The following is a 23,822-nucleotide window of genomic DNA, read 5'->3' as shown; positions in this document are numbered from 1 at the left end:
CTTCCATTGACCCCAGTGGATTTTGGATCAAGTCTTCAGTTATTAGAATGAACTAACATTTCTTCTGCAGTAAGCATTGCCTGTCAGTTTGCTATTGATTTCATGTCTTTGTCTGAGATGGCCTTTCACTAGTCAACAACAAAATTACCATACATATTTTATCCTAATTGGATGAGACATAATTATAATCGATTATTCAAGTGTTAACTGCAATACTAATACTTCTGTAGGGATTTTTTCTACTTAACGTATTATATATGCTGATCAAGAAGACATGCAGGGCTATGTCTACACTGCACCCCTTTTCCGGAAAAGGGATGCAGATTAGACCGGTCGGAATTGCAAATCCGCAGGGGATTTAAATATCCCCCACGGCATTTACATTTACATGGCTGCCGCTTTTTTCCGGCTTGGGGATAAGCCAGAGAAAAGCGCCAGTCTAGATGTGATTCTCCGGAAAATAAGCCCTTTGTCTCCGGAAAATAAGCCTACTTGAAAGTAGGAATAAGAAATCCTCCGCAATTCCGACTGGTCTAATCTGCATCCCTTTTCCGGAAAAGGGTTGCAGTGTAGACACAGCCGCAGGAGAATGAAACAGAGATAGCAATAGATTGTTAAGAAAGAGGTTTCACCTGCATTTACTTTTTATTTTAATGCAGGTGGTTAGCCTGATTTCCCATCCTAAAAAAACTTAGCAGGCATGTAGGTGGGTCCAACACTGTGTTACATAGCCTCATGCCCAAAAACCAATATTCAGGATTGAACTCCCGTCAGCCTAATCCTTAAAAATTCAGCCCAGGAGGAAGGAGGGTATGCATGAAAGGTTCTTAACTCTGTGAATACATGGGATCTTCCCTCCTTTCTCCAGCCAATAAGGTCTAGCAGTTATCTCCCAGGTCTCTCACTCATGTTCACCTCTGACACATAGCCCCTGTACCAGTCACTGAGATGCCAGTGAATAGTTTGTCCACTCTCTCCTACTCACTTCACTGCCTGATTATCTGCCGCTGACCAATTCAGTCTATAAGTTCTCTACACCATATATTGTCAACTGTAACTGATAACCATGTTGTTTTTCCCTGTAAAGTTAAGAAACACTGAACCTGAATTTTCTGTGACTCACTATGATACCACGAGTATCCAAAAAGATGCTGGCAACTTCCTAGTTCACCATCTTCCAGGCTTAATCCACATAACCAGGAATGACAGCCCCATGTCACACAAGCCTTACAAGCATCTCAGACCCAACTACCTTTGTATTCAGCTACAAGCGGGTGATCCAACACATATTCCTGCTAAATCCTGATGCTTAAATTCATCCTGGGGCAAACTGGCCCTTAAAATCTAATTCAGCCACATACAATGTATTGGGAAAGAAGATGAACAAGATGCATAATCATCTGTATGGGGAGATCAGTGTAGAAAGCCTTATTGAACAAACTGGAGGCTAAGAAGGGAACTGATGGAGTAGAGGAAATGGTTCTTATTACACATGAAATGAGAAACTATCCCAAGCACAGGGGGCTCAATGGAGAAACTTCAAGTTGTGTCCTTTAAAAAATGATTTGGGGAAAAAAGGAACTTGAAAGGTCAGAAATTTAAATAATATCATCAAGGAAAGACATCCTGAGTAGCAGAGAAAAGCTGTTCATTGATTACACACACTGTCAAAGTTTCATCACATGTGCTAACTATAACTGCAATATGGGTTCGATCAGTGTGCAGTGACAGTCAAAAAAATAAAAGAATGTTGGGAATCATTAAGAAAGGGATAAGTAATAAGACATAAGCTATATTATTGTCTCTATAAATACTCGGTACACCTGCCTCTTGAATACTAGGTGCAATTGTGGTTGCTTCATCTCAAAATGATATATTGGAATTGAAAGGATCAGAAAAGGGCAACAAAAATTATTAGGTGTATGGAATGGTTGCCATATCAGGATAAATTAATAATACTGGGACTTTTGGCTCAGAAAAGAGACAACTAAGCAGGGGATATGATAAGGGTCTAAAAATTCATGATTGGTGTGGAGAAAGTAAATAAGAAAGTGTTATTCCTGTAAGAACAAGTGCTTACCATATGGAATGAATAGTTAGCAGGTTTAAAATAAGAGGAAGTATTTCTTCACACAATGCACAGTCAACCTGTGGAACTCTCTGCCAGAGGATGTTGTGAAGGCCAAGACTATAACAGGGTTCAAAAAAGACCTAAATAAATTAATGGACGATAGGTCCATCAATAACTATTAGCCAGGATTGGCAGGGATGGTGTTCCTAGCCTCTGTTCGTCAGGATTGGAAATTTGTGACAAAGAATGATCACTTGATGATTACCTGTTCTGTTCATTCCCTCTGGGGCATCTAGCAGAAGACACTATATTGGGATAGAGGGGCCTTTGGTCAGATCCAGTATGGCTGTTCTTAAATTCTTATGTAAATTCATTCTGTTAAATTACTCTCCTCTCCTTCATTGTATTTAAACTTCCACAGGAGTCTGAAATCAGATATTATGGTAGAGAGATGAACTTTCAAAAAGGAAACTTTAGGAATGGAAGTGTTACTACAACTGCATTGTCAAGTTCCATTACAAATGACATTTTCTAGGCACAGTAACACAAACAACAGGATGCCATAGCTGTTGTGTAGGGATAAAATCAATTTGTGTCATCTCTGTACCTAGTATAGGGTCAAATTCTGCTCTTAATGTTGTGTTGTGCACTGGTGTTGGGGAGCATTGTTGAGCCATCCTATGGGATAATTCATAGAGTTAAGGGACAAAACAATTGAGAATGCTCCATTCTGTTAGCACCAGATATCAACAGCAGCATCCATGCATATTTTGCCAGGAATTGGGCCCTGCATATCAACCAACTGATCATGCCCCCATGGAGCATATCTGGGCATTCCACCCAATATTCACACACTGATCCAAAGCCTGGTGACAACAATAATTTCCATTGGCTTCAGTGAGCTTTGGATCAAGCCCTAGTTGCATGTATCTTCTCTATTCTGAGGCAGATGTCCTAGGAAGAGTGACTCCCTGAATCCTAATACACCTTCACAAGACATTTGTTCATAATATACAAGGTATTAATAATGCTTCAAAAGCATAATGGGCTAGTGGTGTTCGCTTTTTTTGAAGAAAAGATTTAAGAGCCCTTAGGCCTACCTTGAACCTGAATTCACTTTAACTGCAGGCAAACATTGGAGGCTGTAAATTATTATTCTTGGTACAAATGTAATTGTTTATAGCTTTAGTAATTGTGGAAGCTAGGCTGACAGCACTGGTAACTGAAGCTTTTTGCATAGAAGAGTACAGAGACTACAGTGATAGGAAAAGTTTACCAAGCCTTCCCCCTGTCAATGTGCATCGACTTCCTCCAAGAGGATAAAAAGGTAGTTTTGGTTTCTGTACCCATTAAGTCCTTTCCCTCTGTGCCAAAAAGATGCCAAATATGATGGCTATGTGTATGATGCAGACAAAAATATATAACTGGAAGTCAAATCAAAGGGGATAAGATAGCTAATCTAGTTTTACCTGATTGCAAATTTAAATTAATTTAATCTGCTTTTCTATACCAACTGATTTAGCTCAGCTCTGAATGTTCTTTTGGCAGAGTGTCCACATTTGAGTTTGGACCTAGTGTATCCTTTCCAACACTTTATGCAATTATTTGGTTTTAATGAGTGACCTCAGAAGTAATTGTATAAAGAGGGATGTTGCTAAGCGAGAGGAATGCAAGAATGCTTATTGCGTTACGCCCTGATGTTCTTCCCTTATTTCTGTGATCCTTCTATGTAATGATCTTTAGATTGTGTATAACAAAAAACACCCAAGTTTTTCTATGTTGCCATAATGGTTGATGAGTTCAATTAAATTAGATGCTTAGGAACAGTTAGTTCTTAATGGCTCTTTAATACTGGAAACCTACCAAATTTCCTACAGATTGCTGCTAATTCTTTCCATAAGAATACCGAAGCTTCAGTATCTACAGAAGCCCACTAAGGGCCTGGTACGGCACTTTTGACATCAGTGGGAATTTTGCTATTTACTTCTATTTGTCCATCAAGATTTCTGTGCACACATTACTTCAGAAATGTTAAGGTAGCCAGAAATATTTAAAATGCTGAATGGGTTTTACTTCTGTAGTTGTAACTAAGTAGTATGTTACAATGAACAGTTTAACTATCGATTATATGGATATTCATTTTAATGCAGAAAGAAAAAATTAAGTAAACCATTTTTTGTCTTGAATTATAGTTCAACTGCCATGCTGTTTCAAATGTCTCTTGTGCTGCTGTTCTATGCTACTCGGAGAGAGAATAGATTTTCCAAGAGTGGAATGTGGAATAAGAAAGAACCAAAGCAAATTTTGAGAATAATGATGTTTGTGTGTGAAAATGTGTATATGTGCCTATAATATGTGTGGGTGTGGTAAATGAATAAGCCTTTTTAAAGGATAAAATGTATGGTGAAGGTATCTCTCTGCTCTCGGGTTCCTGTTTTTTGTGGCACCTACTCATTTAATGCTAAACACGATACCTTATTCTGCAGGTTGAGTACATGATCGCCTAATTAATCGCAATATTCAAGTTAGGTATTTGGCCTAGTGGCCCAGCCATATCTCAGATATTTCCCTCGGTAATCCTAAATTCTGTGTAGCCATTCCAACACTAAACAGAATGAGGCAAGTGAGCCTGGAGGAGGAGTCTCCATGGTATCATTTCTCAAAGAGCTATGCTGTTTCCCCTCTCATTTCCACTACTCTCCCTCAGGCCTGGCCTACAGGTAAAAGTATTGCCTCATGGTATGTTGGGCAAAGGTGTAAACAAATTACAACCCAACCCAATATACAGAAGCTCTAGTGTAGGTGCAGTTATCCTAGCAAAAAATACCTTTTTCTGGTAAACTGTGTTTTGTTCAGGCTATTGGTATAAGGCAGTGGGTTGTGAACTACGTTCCCTCTAAGTTGCATGGCCATGCAGCAGTGCAGCTGCCTATTAAGCCCGGCAGTGGGGCTTAGGGCTGCAGTGGGGATAGATGCCTCTCACCAAGCCCCAGATCTGGTGCTATGAGGAGAGGTGTTTCTCGCCAATGACCCCAGTGTGAAGCTGCCACAGCCAGGGGAGAGGTACTTCCACCCACCGATACCAGCTACAATCTGCCCTGCACTTAACCATGGTGGGGGAGAAGCACTTCTCCCCTGACCCCCCTCCAGCCCTGGACCTGCTGCAGCTGAGAAAGAGATGCCCCCACGCAGCCTTGCCTGAACATCGCAGGGCCTTGGAGTGGTGCCCCTCCCCAGAAACGCCCAGCTGGAGCTGCTTCAGCTGTGGAAATGTGCTTCTCACCTGACCCCAAGCTTCTATGGTGAGAGATGGCTTGGAAGTGGTCTTCTCTCCCTAAGGCAGCTGACACCCCCTCCAAATCCTTCCTCTCCAGGCCCACCCTAGAGCCCACACCCCCATCTGGAGCACCCACTCCCCCCACATCCAGTCCTCAGCCCCCTCTTGTATCCCAAACCCTGCATCCTCTAGCCAGAGCTCTCATCCCCCCCACACCACAACTCTCTTCCCTATCCTGAGCCCCCTCCCACACTTTTAAGCCCTTGGCCCCTAAGCCCGTGCCACACACCATCCATGTGGGAGATGAGTTTTGTGTTGTGCACCAGTACGAACTTTATGTGTCACACGTCACCTCCATATTGGTGCACATAACAAAATTCATTCTGCACAAAGATGTAAAAAACTGTTTGCAACCCTGTTTTAAATGGGGTCACCAGGGCTGGTGTTAGACTTGCGAGGATCCAGGGCTGAAGCCAAAGCCTGAATCCCACCACCAAGGGCTGAACCTGAATGCTGAGGGTTTCTGCCCTGAGCAGCAGGACTCAGCTTACAGGCTACAGCTTTGACCTACCTGCCCAGGGTGGTGGGGGTTGGGGAGGCTCATGCTTCAGTTCCCCATCCTGGGGCTGTGTAGTGATTTTTGTTGTCAGAAGGGTGTTGCAGTGCAATGACATTTGAGAACTGCTGTTATAAGGTATATCAGCAAAAGAACTCTTTCTGGAGTAAGCTGTATTTCCACTGGGAGGGTACAGCTATTCTGGCAAACCCTTTCTTGTGTAGACAGTTACTGCTGTTACTATTGCTCCCCTGCCAGGCTTTGCCTAATGACTTGTAAAATCTAATCAATTGCAATAATTAGAACATACTATGTGGAATGATGCACAGCTTTAATTACATGCCAAGGTCCCAGTGAAATGAAAACCGTAGATTCTTGCATGCAAAGTACTCCACTGAGGATGGAACAGTCAGATGCGCACATACAGAATGGGAAATGGCTGCCCAGGAAGGAGTACTGCGGAAAGGGATGTGAGCTCATAGTGGACCACCAGTTAAATAGGAGTCAACAGTGTGACACTGCTGGGGCGGGGGGGGGGGGGGGGAGCAAACATGATTCTGGGGTATATTAACAGGAGTGTTGTGAGCAAGACAAGAGAAGTAATTTTTATGCTCTACTCTGCGCTGATTAGGCCTCAGTTGGAGTATTGTGTCCAGTCTGGGCACCACATTTCAGGAAAATTGTGAACAAACTGGAGAAAGTCCAGAGAAGAGCAAAAAACTGAGACCTATGAAAAAAAGTGACCTATGAAAGAAGATTGAAAAAATTGGTTTGCGCCAAAATTTAATTTTGACCCCTTTGGTGGGGGATACATTCTGGCAGGAGCTCATTTTCCCCTCACTCCTCCCATCCTGGTTCAAGCTCACTCTTCCTTTTCTCTTTCCCTCCCGCATCCCAACTTGAGCTTGTTCTTCCCTACCTCATCCCCTCTACCATCCCATCTCTACTCTCAGTAGCTCCAGGACAAGGAGATCACTGTCTCCACCATCAGGACCGAAGAAATTCTGCCCCTCCCCTTGAAGATTATTGTGGGGCTCTGCCCCTGCTTGACACACCCTTCTTCTTCCCCTCCACCCCTCCACCCCATCCAGGACCCTGGTTCTCCTTAACCTCTGAGGATAAACAAGGAGCAATGGGCTTAAATTGCAGCAAAGGAGGTGTAGGTTGGCAATTAGGAAAAATGTCCTGTCGGGGTGGTTAAGCATTGGAATAAATTGCCTAGGAAGGTTGTGGAATCGCCATCATTGGAGTTTTTTAAAATCAGGCTACACAAACACTTGTCAGAGATGGTTTAAATAATACTTTGTCCTGCATTAAGTGCAGGGGACTGGACCAGATGACCTCTCAAGATCCCTTTAGTCTTACAATTCTATGATTATAGGAAACCAAAATCATTTCTTTTGCACTAAAGATCCTTCACCAATAATGTGCATAGGCATATAGTTGACCACTGTAGTTCTACACTGTTGCAGATCTGCCATTCCATGTGCATTTTCAACTCTTATTAAAACCACCAGAGAACACAGGATTTGTATGTTACCAGCATCTGGCACCAAAAATTAATCTCTTGGAGATAACAGGTAGCCTCACCTTGGTTTGCTAAATTGCACTCTTCTCTTGGACAAGAAGGTTGTGTAGCCAATACCATAAAAGGATTTGTTCTAGAATGCAATGCTAACACTGCAGTGTAGCTTTATGAAGGGTGCTATTCTCCCAAGCCACCCTTTCTTCAGATGAGGCCTTCCTTCTACAAAGACTGTGCTTCTGCACATTTTGAGACGTGAAGGAGATAACCCCTGTGTCTTGGCCAGCATTCCCTAAAGAAAACCGAGTTTGATAACAAATTAGACAAATGCTGTTTTCATGATTTTATTATCTCAGTAGAACTGACATGTATTACCAGACAATTTCATATACTACTCTTTATATTCTGTGGCAGGCTGAAGTAAGGAAGTAGTCAGTTTGATTGACAGTAGCTCCCAGTTGCACATGCAGATTGGTAACAGCTTCACAGTTTCTACCTTGGCCACATTGATTATGTATTTATTTTTCCTTCAATTTTTTTTAAAATAAAATTATAGTGTAGCGTTATTAAATATTTTATAGAACCCAAGGATGTGCACACTATAGCTATGTTATTCTAGGATGCTGAGGGTATGAGCAATACCCCAGACTTTATTTAGGCTTCAAACCTTTACACAGTGAAACCTGATAATCTAACACACATGGGGCATGTCTCACAACTGAGTGAGGGATGGTTGAACTGCAGTATGATTTTCTTGGGAATCCGTTCCTTTGATAACTGACCTCACACCATAAAGGACTTCCATTTTCTTTTACCATCCTGTAGCAGTTTGCTTCTGTTGACCTCTTTTCTCCAGTTGGATAGTGGTATAACTTTCTATTGAGTACAGGCCCCAGCAATGACCTGATTACAGGTATAATGACAGATACAGCACAGGTTAACTAAAGCACAGCTTCTTTCCTCCCTCTGCTCAGGCTCTGGGTCAAGGAAGACCAAAAGAGATGGGTCATGATTCATTGAGCACAAGTAGATGGATCTTATTGCCTTAATATTCATTATTCTTAGAAGAAGAAGTACGGATGACAGGAAAGACTCTGGGAAAATACATATCTGTCGGGGTTATACTCCAAAGCATAGGTGATGGTTCTGCTTTTATATGTTCATCCTGAGTTGAAAAAAAAATCCTGTGGATAGTATCTGGGAATGACTTTTTTGTTTTTTTTTTTAAAGAGCTAAGGCTTCTGTAAGTCAGAACAAGGCTTGAAAATACTGGTATACTGCTCAAAGTATGAGCTGAACCAAACCAAACCATTTGTCCCCTACATCTATTATTTCTGTTGTGGTCAGTGAGTTAGCCATCACATGTATAACAGATTTGTATATTGCTTTGTTGCATTACACATTTTTTGTATATTAGAGTACTTCTGTCTGCCTTATTGTGTCTTTGGAAGAACACCAAACATCACAAGATGGTTCAAAATGAGCCATTTCTGAGAAAAGATTGCAAATGCTTTTTAACTGAGCATAAATTAAATAGTAAAGCAGAACACAATTAATGATAGTACTTCTAATGAAAATCTTAAGTTTCTTATGGCTTTTTTTAAAGTATGCTTTTCCACATAAAGTTCTTCTATACATTTGTTTGTCATAATTGTTACACTTTCACAAATAATTTCCAGGATAAACATATTCCTTTATAGTTCAAATAATTTAACTAAATGTTCAAACCATAAAATTCTATAATATGGTCTGTTGTTTTTTTCCTTTAGTTAGCTTGTATTATGACAAATGAAAGCTACAAGACATTGAAATGCAAAATACTTCTTCTAGACTGAGGTTAAAGCAATATTTGTAAAAGATAACATTCTGCGGAAGTTGTTCCATACAATGTCTGTGAGAACCTGAATTTGTTTGCCTTCAAGCTAATGGATATGGTTTTACTTCTCAACCAAGCTTTTGCCTAGTCCAAGGGCCATTTCCTTCAATCTTTAAGTCCTCCAAACTGCCATAGACATCACAACGATGCAGACTCAGGCTCTTAAGGCATTTATTTTTCTTTCCTTATATAGAATTTCTTGTTTAAAAATTTATGTTTGATTTTATATGTGATGAAATGAGAGATTTGTGCACTATGAATTATTAAATTAACTAAAACTGAATGTTTAATTCGGAATATGTTAATGTAACAAAGTGCTTGGTGGGTCACGTTGAATAGCCTTAGCACTAGCCTCTCTGTGGGTAGGGTTTGCAGTCCAGTCCATTTCTTAATCAGACATGCATTGGGATGGCAGGAGATCTGTGCCCCTCTTATAATAGAGGACATTGGCAGCAGAGCCACCCACTCAACTTCGTTCCAACCCCTGACCCTAAGAGGGTCAACCTTGTCTGGGCCCTGAAGGTGCCTTTTGAGTTACCCTCTCTGGATCACTTCCTATTTTTGTCTCCTATCACACTGTAGGAGAAAGGGAGACAGAAGGAAGTAACCCAGGGAGGGTAACTCAGAAGGCACCTTCAGGGTCCAGACATGGTTAACCCTCCTAGGGTTGTGGGTTGGAACCAACTGTCAGCCCCAAACAGGTTCACCAAGTAGTCTTCTTTCCTCAGGAAGCCTTCTCCGGCACCCTTGTTAAGAGCCTTCAGGGAAAAATCTGACCTCCTCCTGACCCTTTCTCTTTCTGAGAAAGGACTGAAAAGGAAGAACCCTTTCTCAGTTGGAGCGTGCTCTGTAGGTCTGGAGCAGAAAGACTATCTGGGCCCAGTATTGCCCTTTAACCCCATCAGAACCTGTGTGGGGTCATACACTTGATCACAATCATGCATTCAGTTTCTCACCAGTGAGTAAGGTTTAAAATAATTACATTTAATGCTGAATGATAACGATGACTGTTTTGCACAATATCAAAAGCTATGGCATTTTATGTTCTTTGCCTCTAGCAAGAGCATTACCTTTTTATTTTAAAATTGTAGGTCAAATTGTGCTTACTTTACTCATAAATCGACCGTGTGTAATCAGTAAAGGAAGCAGGATTTGATTTGCATGGATAAATCTAGTGTTTTTCTTTGCAAAAATTAAATAAAGAAGGAAAAACAAAAGAAAATTTTAGATAATTTTGAGGTTATTTGGTGCACATAACACAATACAAGCAGTCACTTTCAAATACATTTACTTTTAGCATCCAGGATGATTTGCTAACCAGAGCCTTGTTTATTTGTTTTACAGATTTTGGCCATTGTATCTATTCTGTTCATCATACTGTCAACCATTGCTTTGTCTCTCAACACACTACCTGAGCTTCAAGAAATAGATGAATTTGGACAACCAAACGACAACCCCCAGCTAGCACATGTTGAAGCTGTGTGTATTGCTTGGTTTACTATGGAGTATCTTTTGCGTTTCCTGTCCTCCCCAAATAAGTGGAAGTTCTTCAAAGGTCCATTAAATGTGATTGATTTACTGGCCATTTTGCCATATTATGTCACCATTTTCCTCACAGAGTCCAACAAAAGTGTGCTACAGTTCCAAAACGTCAGACGTGTGGTTCAGATATTTCGTATTATGAGGATACTAAGGATCCTTAAACTTGCCAGGCATTCAACAGGCCTTCAGTCTTTAGGTTTCACTCTCAGGAGGAGTTACAATGAATTGGGTTTGTTGATACTATTTTTAGCAATGGGAATAATGATCTTTTCCAGCCTTGTATTTTTTGCTGAAAAGGATGAAGATGCTACAAAGTTTACCAGTATCCCTGCATCATTTTGGTGGGCTACCATCACTATGACTACTGTAGGATATGGTGACATTTATCCTAAGACTCTACTTGGAAAAATAGTTGGAGGACTATGTTGTATTGCTGGAGTCCTGGTAATAGCCCTGCCCATACCAATCATTGTGAATAACTTCTCTGAGTTTTACAAGGAGCAAAAACGGCAGGAAAAGGCCATTAAAAGAAGAGAGGCCCTTGAAAGAGCTAAACGAAATGGAAGCATTGTCTCCATGAACCTGAAAGATGCTTTTGCGCGCAGTATGGAACTCATTGATGTAGCAGTAGACACGGGAAAGCCTGTAGATCCAGCCAATTCAAAGGAAGCACCTGATGATAACCACCTATCTCCAAGCAGGTGGAAGTGGGCCAGAAGGACAATGTCTGAAACAAGTTCAAATAAGTCTTATGACAACAAATACCAGGAAGTTAGTCAACAGGGCTCCCATGAGCAATTGAATAATGCTGCTGCCGCTGCTTCCAGCCCACAACACCTGAGTGCTCAAAAACTAGAAATGTTATATAATGAAATTACCAAAACTCAGTCTCAGCCTAATCTTAACGCTGGCTACCAAGATCAGCCAGTAAAACCACCTGAATATGAGGAAGAAATAGAAATGGAGGAAGTTACTGGGCAGAGAAATCCGTTGCCAGCTGGGCATACAGATGTAATAACTGACATGAGAAGCACATCTAGTATTGATAGCTTCACCAGTTGTGCAACTGACTTCACAGAAACATCACCTCTTCCTCCATGCCCTGGCTCTCAAATGAGATTCCCAACTGACTCTGTTAATCTAGAGGACAACCAAAGAGCAAAAAGTTTTCAATTGATATCACTCACAAGAGAGAAAATATTTGCCCCTAGAGATGTCACTTTTGACTATACACCAATTGAAACTGCTGCAAACAATGATGGATGTGGCTCCCAAACTGTCCTGCATGGTCATTTGCATTTTGACAGTGCCGTGGAAAGCCCCAAAAGTTCTCTAAGAGGTAACAATCCATTAAAATCGAGATCCCTTAAAGTTAACTTTAAGGAAAACAGAGGCAGTACTCCACAAACTCCACCAAGTACTGTGAGACCATTGCCAGTAACAGCAGCTGCAGACTTTACACAGTCTACATCTCCGCAGATTAGCACCATTCTTTTAGAAGATAATTCAGCCCAAGGTGAAAGATCAATGCTTGGTGCTGATGCCTCGATGCTTTGCCAGGGGCCTCCTAAAAGATCGCCCCCTCTGTTTTCCACACAAAAGCTTTGCACTTTCCCTTCAAAGGAGAGGAGAAGCTTCACTGAACTAGACACTGAAGAAGAACACGGCTTCAGGGAGATTCAAGGTGTTAAACATGAAAAGCAGCAGGATATCAAAACAAATTACTTTGGGGACAAACACAGTGATGGCACCCATTTAACAGATGAGCCAAGAGTCAGCTCCTCTTCACCCAAAAGCATGGGTCACAACTGTACTCAAGATATTTACCATGCTGGGGATGAAGTAAAGAAGGACAATAACCAAGAAAGTTACAAAATGGAAAACCATTTATTTGTCCCAGAAATTCATTCAAATCCAGGAGAAACTGGTTATTGTCCTACACGGGAAACCAGCATGTGACTAGTCACAAAAGCAATAAAAAAACTCTTCATAAAACCACAGTTAGTAATGCCTGTGAACTAAAACAAGAGAAGCCTCAAAACAAAAACAAAAAAGTGCATAAAATTGTTATTTTTGCATGGCATGAAGAGTTGTTTAGTTTAAAGACTGTTTAAGTAAAGAGTTCCAAGACTGCTTTTTGTAACAAACAAACAAAAAAAGAGAAAAAAATGACTCAAGAACAATGAGTAAAATAAAGAGAGCTCTATTAGGAGCCAGTGTTCTACAAAGTCTGACATTTTTGATCCTTTCACTTTATGATTGTAGACAGATTTTAAACTCTGAACTTTTTTTTTTTCATCTTGGTTAAAATGAGTTTTAGAATTTGCACATGAAAGGATTAAATGTCAATGCATGCATTCATAATGATGTGAAACAAGGTGCTTTGAGCTTGCAAAATGAATATATTTGTAAATATTTTGGGGTTGGGGGGAGAGCTATTGTTATCAAAGATCTGTGGACAAGTTTCCTGGGACACAGGTACTTCCTTCACAGCACATTGCCTGGAGGATATGTACAGACTTATGTTGCAAAATTGCAACTTCTGCTTAAAGCATCTCACATATCTTGCTTTCTGTTAAAAAGCTCATGAGTATATCTGTTTATTTAAGGGACTTCAGTATTTCTAGTTTATCTGTCCTGTAAATCATAGTATTTGTTGTTGCATATGTAATTTAATTTAAGGATTCTTGAGAAAAAAGTAAAGATTTAATGACCAGAATTGAAGCTTTTGATATTTTATAAAAGCATTGCCAAAATTTCATAACTTATAAAAGTTCCCCATTATAAAATAACAATACAAACCACATCGTTATTGCATTGGCAATGAATAGGGTCAAATGGTCATCAAGAATGGTTTATCCAAAAAGTTTTTACTCTCAATATACTTCTTTTCAATTCTTATTTTTGCCGAAGAGTGTTTTATTTTGTTTTATTTGCCTCTGATGATCTTCTTAAGGTCTTTTTTTAAAGAATTTTCTCCCTTTTACCTAAAATGATCTTTTTTTTCTTTAACTGTGGTGTCCATGTTACCAGCTAGAGGGCAAAGGAGCAGTTGTCTTGAAGGTTGTTGCCATTGCCATTCCATGAATCAACAGAAAAAAGCATGTAATTAAAGAAAAATATCACCCGCCCTACTCCACCCTCAATGACCCAAAGCCTCTTGTTTTTGGATGTACTTGAGCTCTATCTCAGCCTTGAGAAATAAGATGCTGAGCCCAAGTCTAGATTACAATGCACCAATCAGGCTCCTGCACAAATAAAGCCATTCATTTGTCCTAATCAAGTACTAATATTACACAGTACTAAGAGCCAATAAATCTTTGTAAATACATTACTCATTTAGCAGATTTTGTCAGTTCATCAATCCCCATATGTCTGATGAATAAGCAGATTCACAATAATGTAAACCAGCCAATATTTTTCCTTGTGAAAAACAAATAATTTCATTTTCATGATTTCTTCTGATTATTTTAGCAATACAGAGCCTGATATTCTTCTAAAGGTGCATCTACACTGCAGGGCTTAACTCGAAATAAGCTATGCACATTGAGCTACGACAATTGCATGTCTTATTTCAAAATAGCTTATTTCTAAATAGGGAGCGTCTACACATCACTTATTTCTAAATAGAGCACATTTCCTCCGACTTCCCTTATTCCTCGTACAATGAGGGTTACAGGAGTCAAAGTAAGAAGTCCTTCAGCTTGACAGCATTTTGACACTATTTCAAAATAACTGCCTGCTGGGTAGAGGCAAACTATGTTATTTCAGAATAGTGCTAGTTATTTTGAAATAGTGTTGCTGTGTAGACGTGCCCTTACTGACAGTGGTCTTATAACAAGATAGGCCAGTTCCTTGGCTGAGATGATGAATTTTTCCAGTGGCTAGAGAGATAGCCTTGTACTTGAAAGACCCAGGTTTAGTCCCTTGTTCTGCCACAAGCTTCCTGTGTCACTTCAAAAAAATGTCATAGCCCCTCTTTGCATCAGTTTCTCCATCTTTGAAACAGGAAGAACTTTTACAGGGGTCTTGTAAGGAAAAATGTATCAAAGCATGTACTCGGACATACTGTGGTAATGGAAGCCATACAGGTATTTGAGATGGAGAACTGGCATAAATCAGCATAGCTCTCTTCCCCTCAGTGGAGGCAGGCCAATTTACAGAAGCTGCAGATCCAGCCATGGGATTCCATTCACTTAAACTGCACTGCCCCTCTCTTAAGTGAGTGGAACGATCTGGTCCATGGTGTATTTCTCTGAGAAGAGGACATTTTTGTTACAAAGCTGCAGATTGAAGACTACAGAGCTTACTCAAATCTCCCTCGCGGAAAGGCAGCAAGATACAACCCCAAATTCAATTGGCTGGCCCAGATAACAAGCGCAGTGTAGTCCGTTGGGTTAAAATATGAACATCTTTAAATGGTCTATTAAGGACTTATTTTTTTACCAAAATGAGGCCAAGTGTTTCTTGTGTGATTTGAAACCTTGGCATACAGTATCATTTCTCCCTATCAGTGTCTGGTCATTAATTCTCAAAATCAAAATGCACTTTCAGTCCTTAGTTGCAGTCCAGGTAAACATATTGTTATATATAATTTTACCTATTTCTGTGACACTGCTGAACATTTTTCAATCGTTTGTTTCACTGTTCCAAAACTTATCTCGTGAATGTTTTCTAGTCGTTAATCTGCTATATTTATTTTGATTATTTACTATTAGATATTTTCAATGACTCAGACTAAATGCCAGTCCATTTTTATATGCCTAAAGTGTTGGTCCGTATTTTCTATGTAGTTTTATGAAATCACACAATGCTATTTGATCTGCCTTTAGGCTCTAGCCAAAAAAAAAAAATGAAAACCAAGTTTAGTCCAATTGAAGCCCAGTCCTTTAGTTATGACCCCCAGGAAAACTCCCATTCCGTTTTTTAATAACTCTGTTCAGGCAATCCCCCAAGTCTAGGGTTCTGATGCTGCAATGTGCTCCATAGACATGGACTTCTGAACCTGGTCAGAGCATCTTTGAAGGCAGTGGCTTTCTATACAAGAGCAGCAATCCAAGCACGACGAGCTCATTGGAGCTTTAATCCTTAAATCATCCTTGAATTAAATCAGTCGTTTATTAAGGCCTAACTCGATTCCCACTAATGTCAGTGGGAACTCGGTGAATCAAGCCCTCATGTCTTGTGCAGGCCCATTCCTGCATTGAAACCAATGGGAGTTTGTTCAAATAAGAACTGAATAAAATGAAGTAAGGACTTTGAGGTTTGGCCCCCGGTTCAGTCAGTGACTGAATAAGGATTGCACAAGCCTTTGACTGAATAAGGATTGCACAATCAGGCTCTTATTGATCATCGTATATGAAACATTTTCAGAGAAGCACAGAAGCTTGGAATTGAACAGGCTAATCCAATGCAACTAACAGGCATGGTAATTTTAGATATCTTGAGGGCAAAAGGATCAGGCTTTAGAAATGTTTTGATGATAGCCTAGTTCAGTTAGCACATTGTTGATCATTTGAATTACATTTTCAGGAAGACAGGCTTGCACAGTGGGAATTTCCAGACTGGCCTAGAAAGCAGGAGCGCAGTCCTGAATACCTAACTCATGCAAAACTCCCAATTAAAATATTGACCTGAGTAAAGGCTACAGGACTGGCCTTGGCCCTTCCTCCAGCAGAGAATACATCAGAAGCATGGTCCTGGGTGATTTGATTCAATAAAATGAATCCCTTTAACATTATGCAAAAATTACTTGACTACATTTTTTCTGCTTTTCCTGAGCCATTTCAGACCCAGTTCTACTCCCATTTGCTATGCATTACAATACAAGGAGACCTTTTATAGTTTGCAGGCCAGACTTTTCACTACAGATTTAACCTCTTTAGTCTGGCACCTAGGGACCTGACCGGTGCCAAACCAGAGAATTTGCCAGACCACAGGAGGTCAATATTGTCTTGCAGCATTACTTACTGGACTCTCAGAAGACATTTAGAGGTAAATCAGAGCTAAGTAACAGCACAGAACACTGAGCGCCAGGACTAGTGGCTGTAAACAAACTATATGGGACTGTGGGAAACTTAGTCACACCCATGATAAGTGGAATTCCGGCTAACTAGAGAGGTTCAACCTATAGTAAATAGATGACTCTGGTAATCTGGTTATTCCAGGTTTACACGTACTCTCAAGCAACTGAAACTGGAATCTAGCTCTTGACATCCCCCAAAAATAAAGACAATTTATTAAGATGATTTTGAAACATAAGCAAAAGTGGGTTTTTTTAAAAAATATATTTTTTACACTATTTCAGAATCCTGTATCAAAGTTTTGATGGTCAATGTTTTAGCCAAACTTAAATGTTTAAAAGAGATTTATAGCTCAATCAGAACATTTTCTAATTGGCTGTGTGATGCTATACTTAGTATTTCACTGCCTTTCTTCCCCTAGTCTACCTGGGCATTTACACCATGCTTGTTATAATACTTGAACACTTTCCTGAAAAATAAATTCACTGTAAAGTCTCATTGCTGAGCTTTGGTTCTCTTCCTAACTTCCTGTCAGGGTGGTTAAACACTGGAATAAATTCCCTAGGCAGGCTGTTGAATCTCCATCACAGGATATATTTAAGAATAGGTTAGATAGGCATCTTTCAGAGATGCTCTAGATGGTACCATGAGGGCAGGGGACAGGACTTGATGACCTCTCAAGGGCCTTTCCAGTTCTAGAATTCAATGATTCTATGATTCCCATTGCCCCCAAATGGCAGGTTTGACTGTGCAAATATAGAGAGAAAATCATCATTATTTATTTATTTACTTATTAAGGAATTGTCTCATCCAGGGAGAAGTTTTGCATTTTGTCTTGAAACAGGGTGATTCATGCTCATTGTAATCTCTCCGGGTATGTCTACACTTGCAACCTAATTCAAAATAAGGCTGCAAATGTAGGCATTCGAAATTGCAAATCAAGCCCAGGATTTAAATATCCGCGCGCTTGATTTGCATCTTCCCGGCCAGGTGCCATTTTTTTAAATTGACAAGCCCGGAATAACTGCCCACGTCTACACACGGCAGTGAAACGGGCAGTCAAAATAAAGCCCTATTTCAAACTACCTGTTATTCCTCCTGCAATGAGGAAAGAAATGCAAGTAGAAATGCCCAGAAGATTCTAAGTCTCTTAACAGTTTACATAATTGGTGTGGGTAGATCCACTCAGATGAGGCTGATGAGCAGGTTTCGGGTAGATTTTCAAAGTGATTCACTTTCCCACCATCACTTCCATTTTCTCACACCTTCACATAACAGCTTTTCATCCAGGCACTGATCTTCTTTAGGTGGTATGATCAGCACTTGATCTGAGGGACACCATCTCTGTTTTGAGGCTCTATGTATCACACTCTTACCCTAGAGTCTCACAGTAGTGCCCACATGAGGCCAGTAGCAGGAAAGGCATAGTTTCCCATCGCAACCTTATGTGATCATTCTAAGAAGCTCGGTGAATTTGCTCAACCGTAACAGGTCTTTGTGGCAAATGGGAAGCAATTTTTAATTGACTTTTGAAAGCTATTGAGAGTTCCTGCAGATGTTTGTCCCTTGTCCATGGATTACAAGAAATCATCAGCCTAAGCCATTTTAGTATCTGGATCTAGGATACTAAAGGAAGTCAAGTGTTCTTGGAGGTACTCCTTCCCAGCTTCTTCATCACTTTGCTTAGGGATCAGAGGTTACATACTAGACAACAGTAAGTGATACTGGCTGGATCATACGATGGCTGCTTGAACACTGATATCAGCTCAAAGAGGATAGTGGTAGCACATGAGATGTAATACTAGTACAAAGCTGTGAGCCAGAGATGAAATAATAGACATGTCTGCATGCTTACTCTGCTGTGAGTGTAAATAATACTTTTGGGAAATACTGTGCCACTGATATTTAAGCAGAATTACCCATTAGTTTTAATGAGGATTTTTTCTAAAACATCAATTATATCATATTACCTTCTTTAATTTCCTTTATGTGGTCTAGTAGAGGACCATGCTCATCCTTTTGCAGAGTTGGGGACTAACACACCAATGAATATTAGTCTTCTTAATTAAAAATTTCTAGAGAACACAAAAATAATTAATTCACCTAATTCAAAATAAAACCTTATGTGGCCCAAACCTGCAAATTATATGTAACAGTGATGTTTCATCTAGGCATTGTCTGTATTCTTCTGGTTAATGGCAACACTCATAAAATCTCTGCTGAACAAGAGAGTGGTGTAGGCAATTAATTTCATTGGGTTACATGTTAGTAACACTTTGATCCTCCATTGTCTTCAATGGAAGTCACACACACTGATCAGATGGAAGATCAATGCTCATCATGAACACAAAAATAAAATGTGTCCCCCAAATATGTCCCGCATCTTCAAAGGTCACTTGCATACTTCCCCTGTAACTGAGCCCCCAAGACTCGCCCGGGTCAGCTGACTTGGGCTTGTGTGACTCAGTCAGTGGGGCTGCAAACCTGATGCAGACATTTGGGCTGAGGTTGGAGCCTGTACTCTGGGACCCTGTTCTCTCCCGGGTCCTGAAGCCTGTGCTCCAGCCCGAGCCCAAATATCACTGCAGTTTTATAGCCCAGCAGCCCCAGTCCCACAAGCCCAGATCAGCTGCAGGTATTTAACTGCAGTGTAGACACTGAAGTGCTTTTACATAGTCTGACAGGGGATGTCAGGACTGAGGCAATAAAGTGTACTCTTGAAAAGCCTGACTCATCGAGCTTTTGTATCTGTGAATCTTCTTAACTCTCTATCTTGAAAGATATCTTAATACCAACCATCTGACCATTTGTGAAGATAAAATTCTCACCGATCAACACTCCTAGTTATTCCAAGTGAAATACATGGAGCATGACTTTAGCTAATGATTTGATCATGTGACAAATGAGGTTAGCACTTCAGGCCTGATTCTCCAATATTTTGCACCTTCACAGTCATTTACCCATGCAACATGGGGCAAACATTGGGCATAGGCCCAATGGGAGTTAGGCTCCTAAGTACCTTTTAAGGATCTGGGCCATTATTTCTGTGCCTGCAGTCTCTAGGAAGAAAGTCAATGGGAGTTTTGCCTTTGTAGAACTGAAGGACTGGGCAATTTATTATGACTTTAGGCAAACCTAACAGTATGTATCACATTGCAAAATCAGAAGGAGGGGAGCTTGTTGTGGGAAAATCCAGGGCACATTTGGTAGACAGCAGTTTTGCATTTATACCTTTGTATTTTCAAAGTTATACAGAGTTTTGGCCATCTAACTCCTGTTAAAGTTAAGAGGAGTCATGCACATAAAATGAAACACTTAGGGAATAGCATACAAAGAAGTTGAAAGTTGACTACTTAACTTATTTTAAGATCATTGTAAATATTAACTAAAACATGTATTTCAGCTTTATGTTATTTACTGTATTAGGTACAGTAGCAAGAACTGTAATTAGTTTTACTGAATTTAATGAATTTTACTTTATATTCTTTTGTGAATGCTCTGAATGCTGCAAAAAAAAAAGCACAATGGTATTTTTTTCAAGTTTTTTCAGCATGATACTGTCCTCACCTTGTTCCATTTTACAGGATTAGCAGCATTTCATTGTAAAACGCTCTGATCCCAACACAACTCTTTCTATCCAAAATACTGTTGCTAGATGATAAAGACATACTGTGATACGTCTTGTCTCACCTCCTTCATCTGCCTTTACAAAATGCCCCAGACTTGTGGGAGAATATGCTGCTTTTGCTTCACATGTTGCTTGTCTTGGGATGCAGTTGGGAATTATAACACAGGGCATTTTGCAATGGTCATTGCATCAAACATGCTTTGTTTCATTACTATTGTATTTACTAGAAATGTTTTGATTTCATTTCTTTCTGCAAATAATATCATTTAACAATAGTTTACTTTTTTCAGCTCCTTACCTTCCACCATTAGTATAACTTCTTACATTTAATGGTATTCGTATCAATGTCTCCATATCAGCTGCATTTTAACCTCATAAAAAAAGGAAATGTGATTTTTGTTGCTATACTAGATTTTGCTAATCAACTAAATATTTCTGCACCAACCAACATATTAATATGCATGTGGTAGTCTGTACAGTTGTTCAACATCAAAATACCTGTTTGATTTATGTCAAATGTCTGTAAAATGAATGGCATTGTTCTCCATTTCAGTCTGATAGAATACACAGGATAGTAAATAAATGTGTAAATGAATCATCTGTGTCTCATTTCAGTTCTCTGCATGAAGCCACTTTGCATTAAACATTGCATACATATCAGTACAATAATCCATAGTGTCTTTAGATTTCATTATTTGACAATATCATACAGGGAGCTCTGGTAAAACATGTGTAAGGAAATAAATTAAACTACTATGCAAATAAAGTTAGAATCCATTATTTTTCCAAGAAAGTAAAATCAGTTCTGTTTGTTCTCTATATATATTATTACCACCACTACTACTACTACTACTACTACTTTACATTTGTATAGATCAAGAACCTCACCACTGTGCAAACGGGTAAATACTATTATTCTCATTTTACAGATGGGGAAGGGTAACCCAGAAAGATTTTGCAGTGTCTTCAATTTTTGGCAGTGCCCATTAATCTTGGGAGCCTTGCTTTTTGGACACTCAAACTGAGACATCTATGGGCTAATTTTCAGTGGTGATGAGCACCCAGGATTCATTCAACTTGATAGGAGATATTGGTGCTTGACACCTCTGACAAATATAAGAAAGCCTGAAAATCCAAAATTATTGCACACTTCTGAAAATGTTAGCCTTAGTGCTTGGAACCCTGACATTCTCTGCATGGGAAGTGAACCCAGCTTTCTCCACCCCTGCAGCCTTGAAAGGATAATCTGGAAACTACTCAAGTGAAAATAGCAGTAGGAATAATGTGCTCACATTTCCTTTTAATAAGAATTTTGGATATAATCAAACATAATTTTGTATATGACAAAATATTTTTTCATTTTTTTCAATATGCAGAGGTCTATATCATTTAGAAAATAATGCTACAACATTTTCCTCTCTAAAATGAAAGTTGTTTTTGAATTTCTGTTTGAAATGTAATATAATGAAATAAAGTTGTAGAGCCATACTCTGCCCTTTTATGTGCATGTGTAACTCCTACTATTATTATTTATGTCACCATAGAGTCCTCATTCAGGATCAGGGTCCCATTGTGTTACGTACTGTACAAACACATACGCAGCCACTTTGTTGACCTGAAGAGCTTTTCTGTGTTGAATTTTATCCTCGGGGCTACTTCATACACAAAGCACACAGATCTTGGTAGCACCAATGAATAAGTTATTTTCTGCTCTTCTTTTGTTTTCAATAAACAACCCATCCCTATCTCTCCCTGTATAGAGGAGTCTTGTTCCACCCCTTTTCTGGCTTCTCCAGTTTATCTACCTTGCCCTATGGGGCTATGTCTAGACTACAGTTTAAAAAAAAAAAAGTGGCCTTTTTTCAAAAAAACTTCACTTGCGTCTAGATTGCCACCGTGTTCTTTAGAAATTAAATTTAATTTCCTTTTTTAAATGCCTTTTTTGGACAGTGGTAAACCTCATTTTACGAGGAAGAATGCCTTTTTTCAAAAGAGATCTTTCGAAAAAAGGCATTCTTGACTGCAAGCAGCGCTTTTTCGAAAGTGAGCATCCAGATTGCTTGGGTGCTCTCTTCCGAAAAAGCGATGCACTTTTTCGAAAAAAGTGGTGGCTGTCTAGGTGATCTCTTTCAAAAGAAGCGTGTAATCTAGATGTATCCAGGATGGCACCATGTACACAAAGAAAGAGGATTATCGTTTGTATTAAATAATCAAATCTAATGATCGCTCTCAGCAGTCACAAGTGTTTCAAAGCATCACCAGGAACAGGACATCTTTATATCCTGGCCTTCCTCGGCCAACAAAGCATAGTAGCTCCTTCTTTTGCTGAGGACTGGGGAGTTGGAGAGCTCTGCATTAATGGGTATTTTGAATGCAAAGAACAACAAAATTTCTACTTTTAAAGCTTTTTTTAACAAAATGCTGCACAGTCTAGGGACCACACACATAGGGACCAAGGCCAGAGGAGCAGAAATGTGTTAACCAGCTAATCTGCCTTTGGATGTGGTATAGTCTGCCTTTTAACATACATTAACAGGGCTTTTGAATGGTCTTAAACTAATTTAATAGAGCTAACACAATTTAAAACTACATCTTTTGCCCATCAAGGCAGGGCCTTATTTGTAGCAAGTGTAGACAAAAGAGGTATGAATATGGCCAAAGGGAGTTCATTTATAAATTCTACTAAATATTAATGGGGTTTTCCATTTCTTACCATCCCTCCATATTCTTTGCATCATCCTCCCAGCCCTGCGGTTTGTTGCAGCAACAATTTACCCTAAACTCTACTGAGATCACTTGTTACATCTTAGCTATTCCTATTGAAGAAGAAAAAATAAATTGCATTATGTTAGCACCCCCTGTCATTTCATTTGCTATTGAAACCCTTGCTTTACATTACAAAATAAACCTATTCATTATTATTAGTTGAGTTCTGTTCCTCTGTTATAGCGTGTAGATGGTATACGTAGAATGTACCCTCTATAATCTCCTTGTATGTCATCTTATTTCTCGCAGCTGGATCCATGGCAGGAGGTGAGTTGTGCAAATACGGCTCAAAAATATCATAATCTCAGCAACACCCCATCCACAAAGATTAAATAACTTCTCTTAACCAAAAATATCAAAGAGATGTCAAGCTGTCACATTCAAGCACGAGGCATTATAAAGACTGTTCATTTAGCATGCCCAACAACTCATAACTAGAGCATATTTAAGCAACCAGCAAAGTTTTCTCTTTGGCAGCTGGACTTACAGAACTTGAAGAGGATGTCACACTAGTTTTACTTCATCAGGCCCACCAATGTGGGGGTGGGAACCAAGGGG

General features: G+C 39.7%; 1 protein-coding gene across 1 annotated transcript in view; it reads left to right on the top strand.

The window, feature by feature from the left end:
- KCNB2 (potassium voltage-gated channel subfamily B member 2) overlaps positions 1-23,576 on the top strand; it is a 289,816-nt gene extending 266,240 nt beyond the window's left edge. The window contains exon 3 of the mRNA XM_006131524.4: positions 10,650-23,576. Within this exon, the coding sequence (XP_006131586.2) occupies positions 10,650-12,806 (2,157 nt within the window). The 3' untranslated portion in view covers positions 12,807-23,576. The remainder of the gene's footprint in view (positions 1-10,649) is intronic.
- The last annotated feature ends 246 nt before the right edge of the window (positions 23,577-23,822 follow it).

This window comes from Pelodiscus sinensis, chromosome 2, assembly GCF_049634645.1.
Source record: "Pelodiscus sinensis isolate JC-2024 chromosome 2, ASM4963464v1, whole genome shotgun sequence".
Lineage (NCBI taxonomy): Eukaryota > Metazoa > Chordata > Testudines > Trionychidae > Pelodiscus > Pelodiscus sinensis.
The sequence above is the reverse complement of the archived record's forward strand: the minus strand, read 5'-3'. Positions and strand labels throughout refer to the sequence as shown.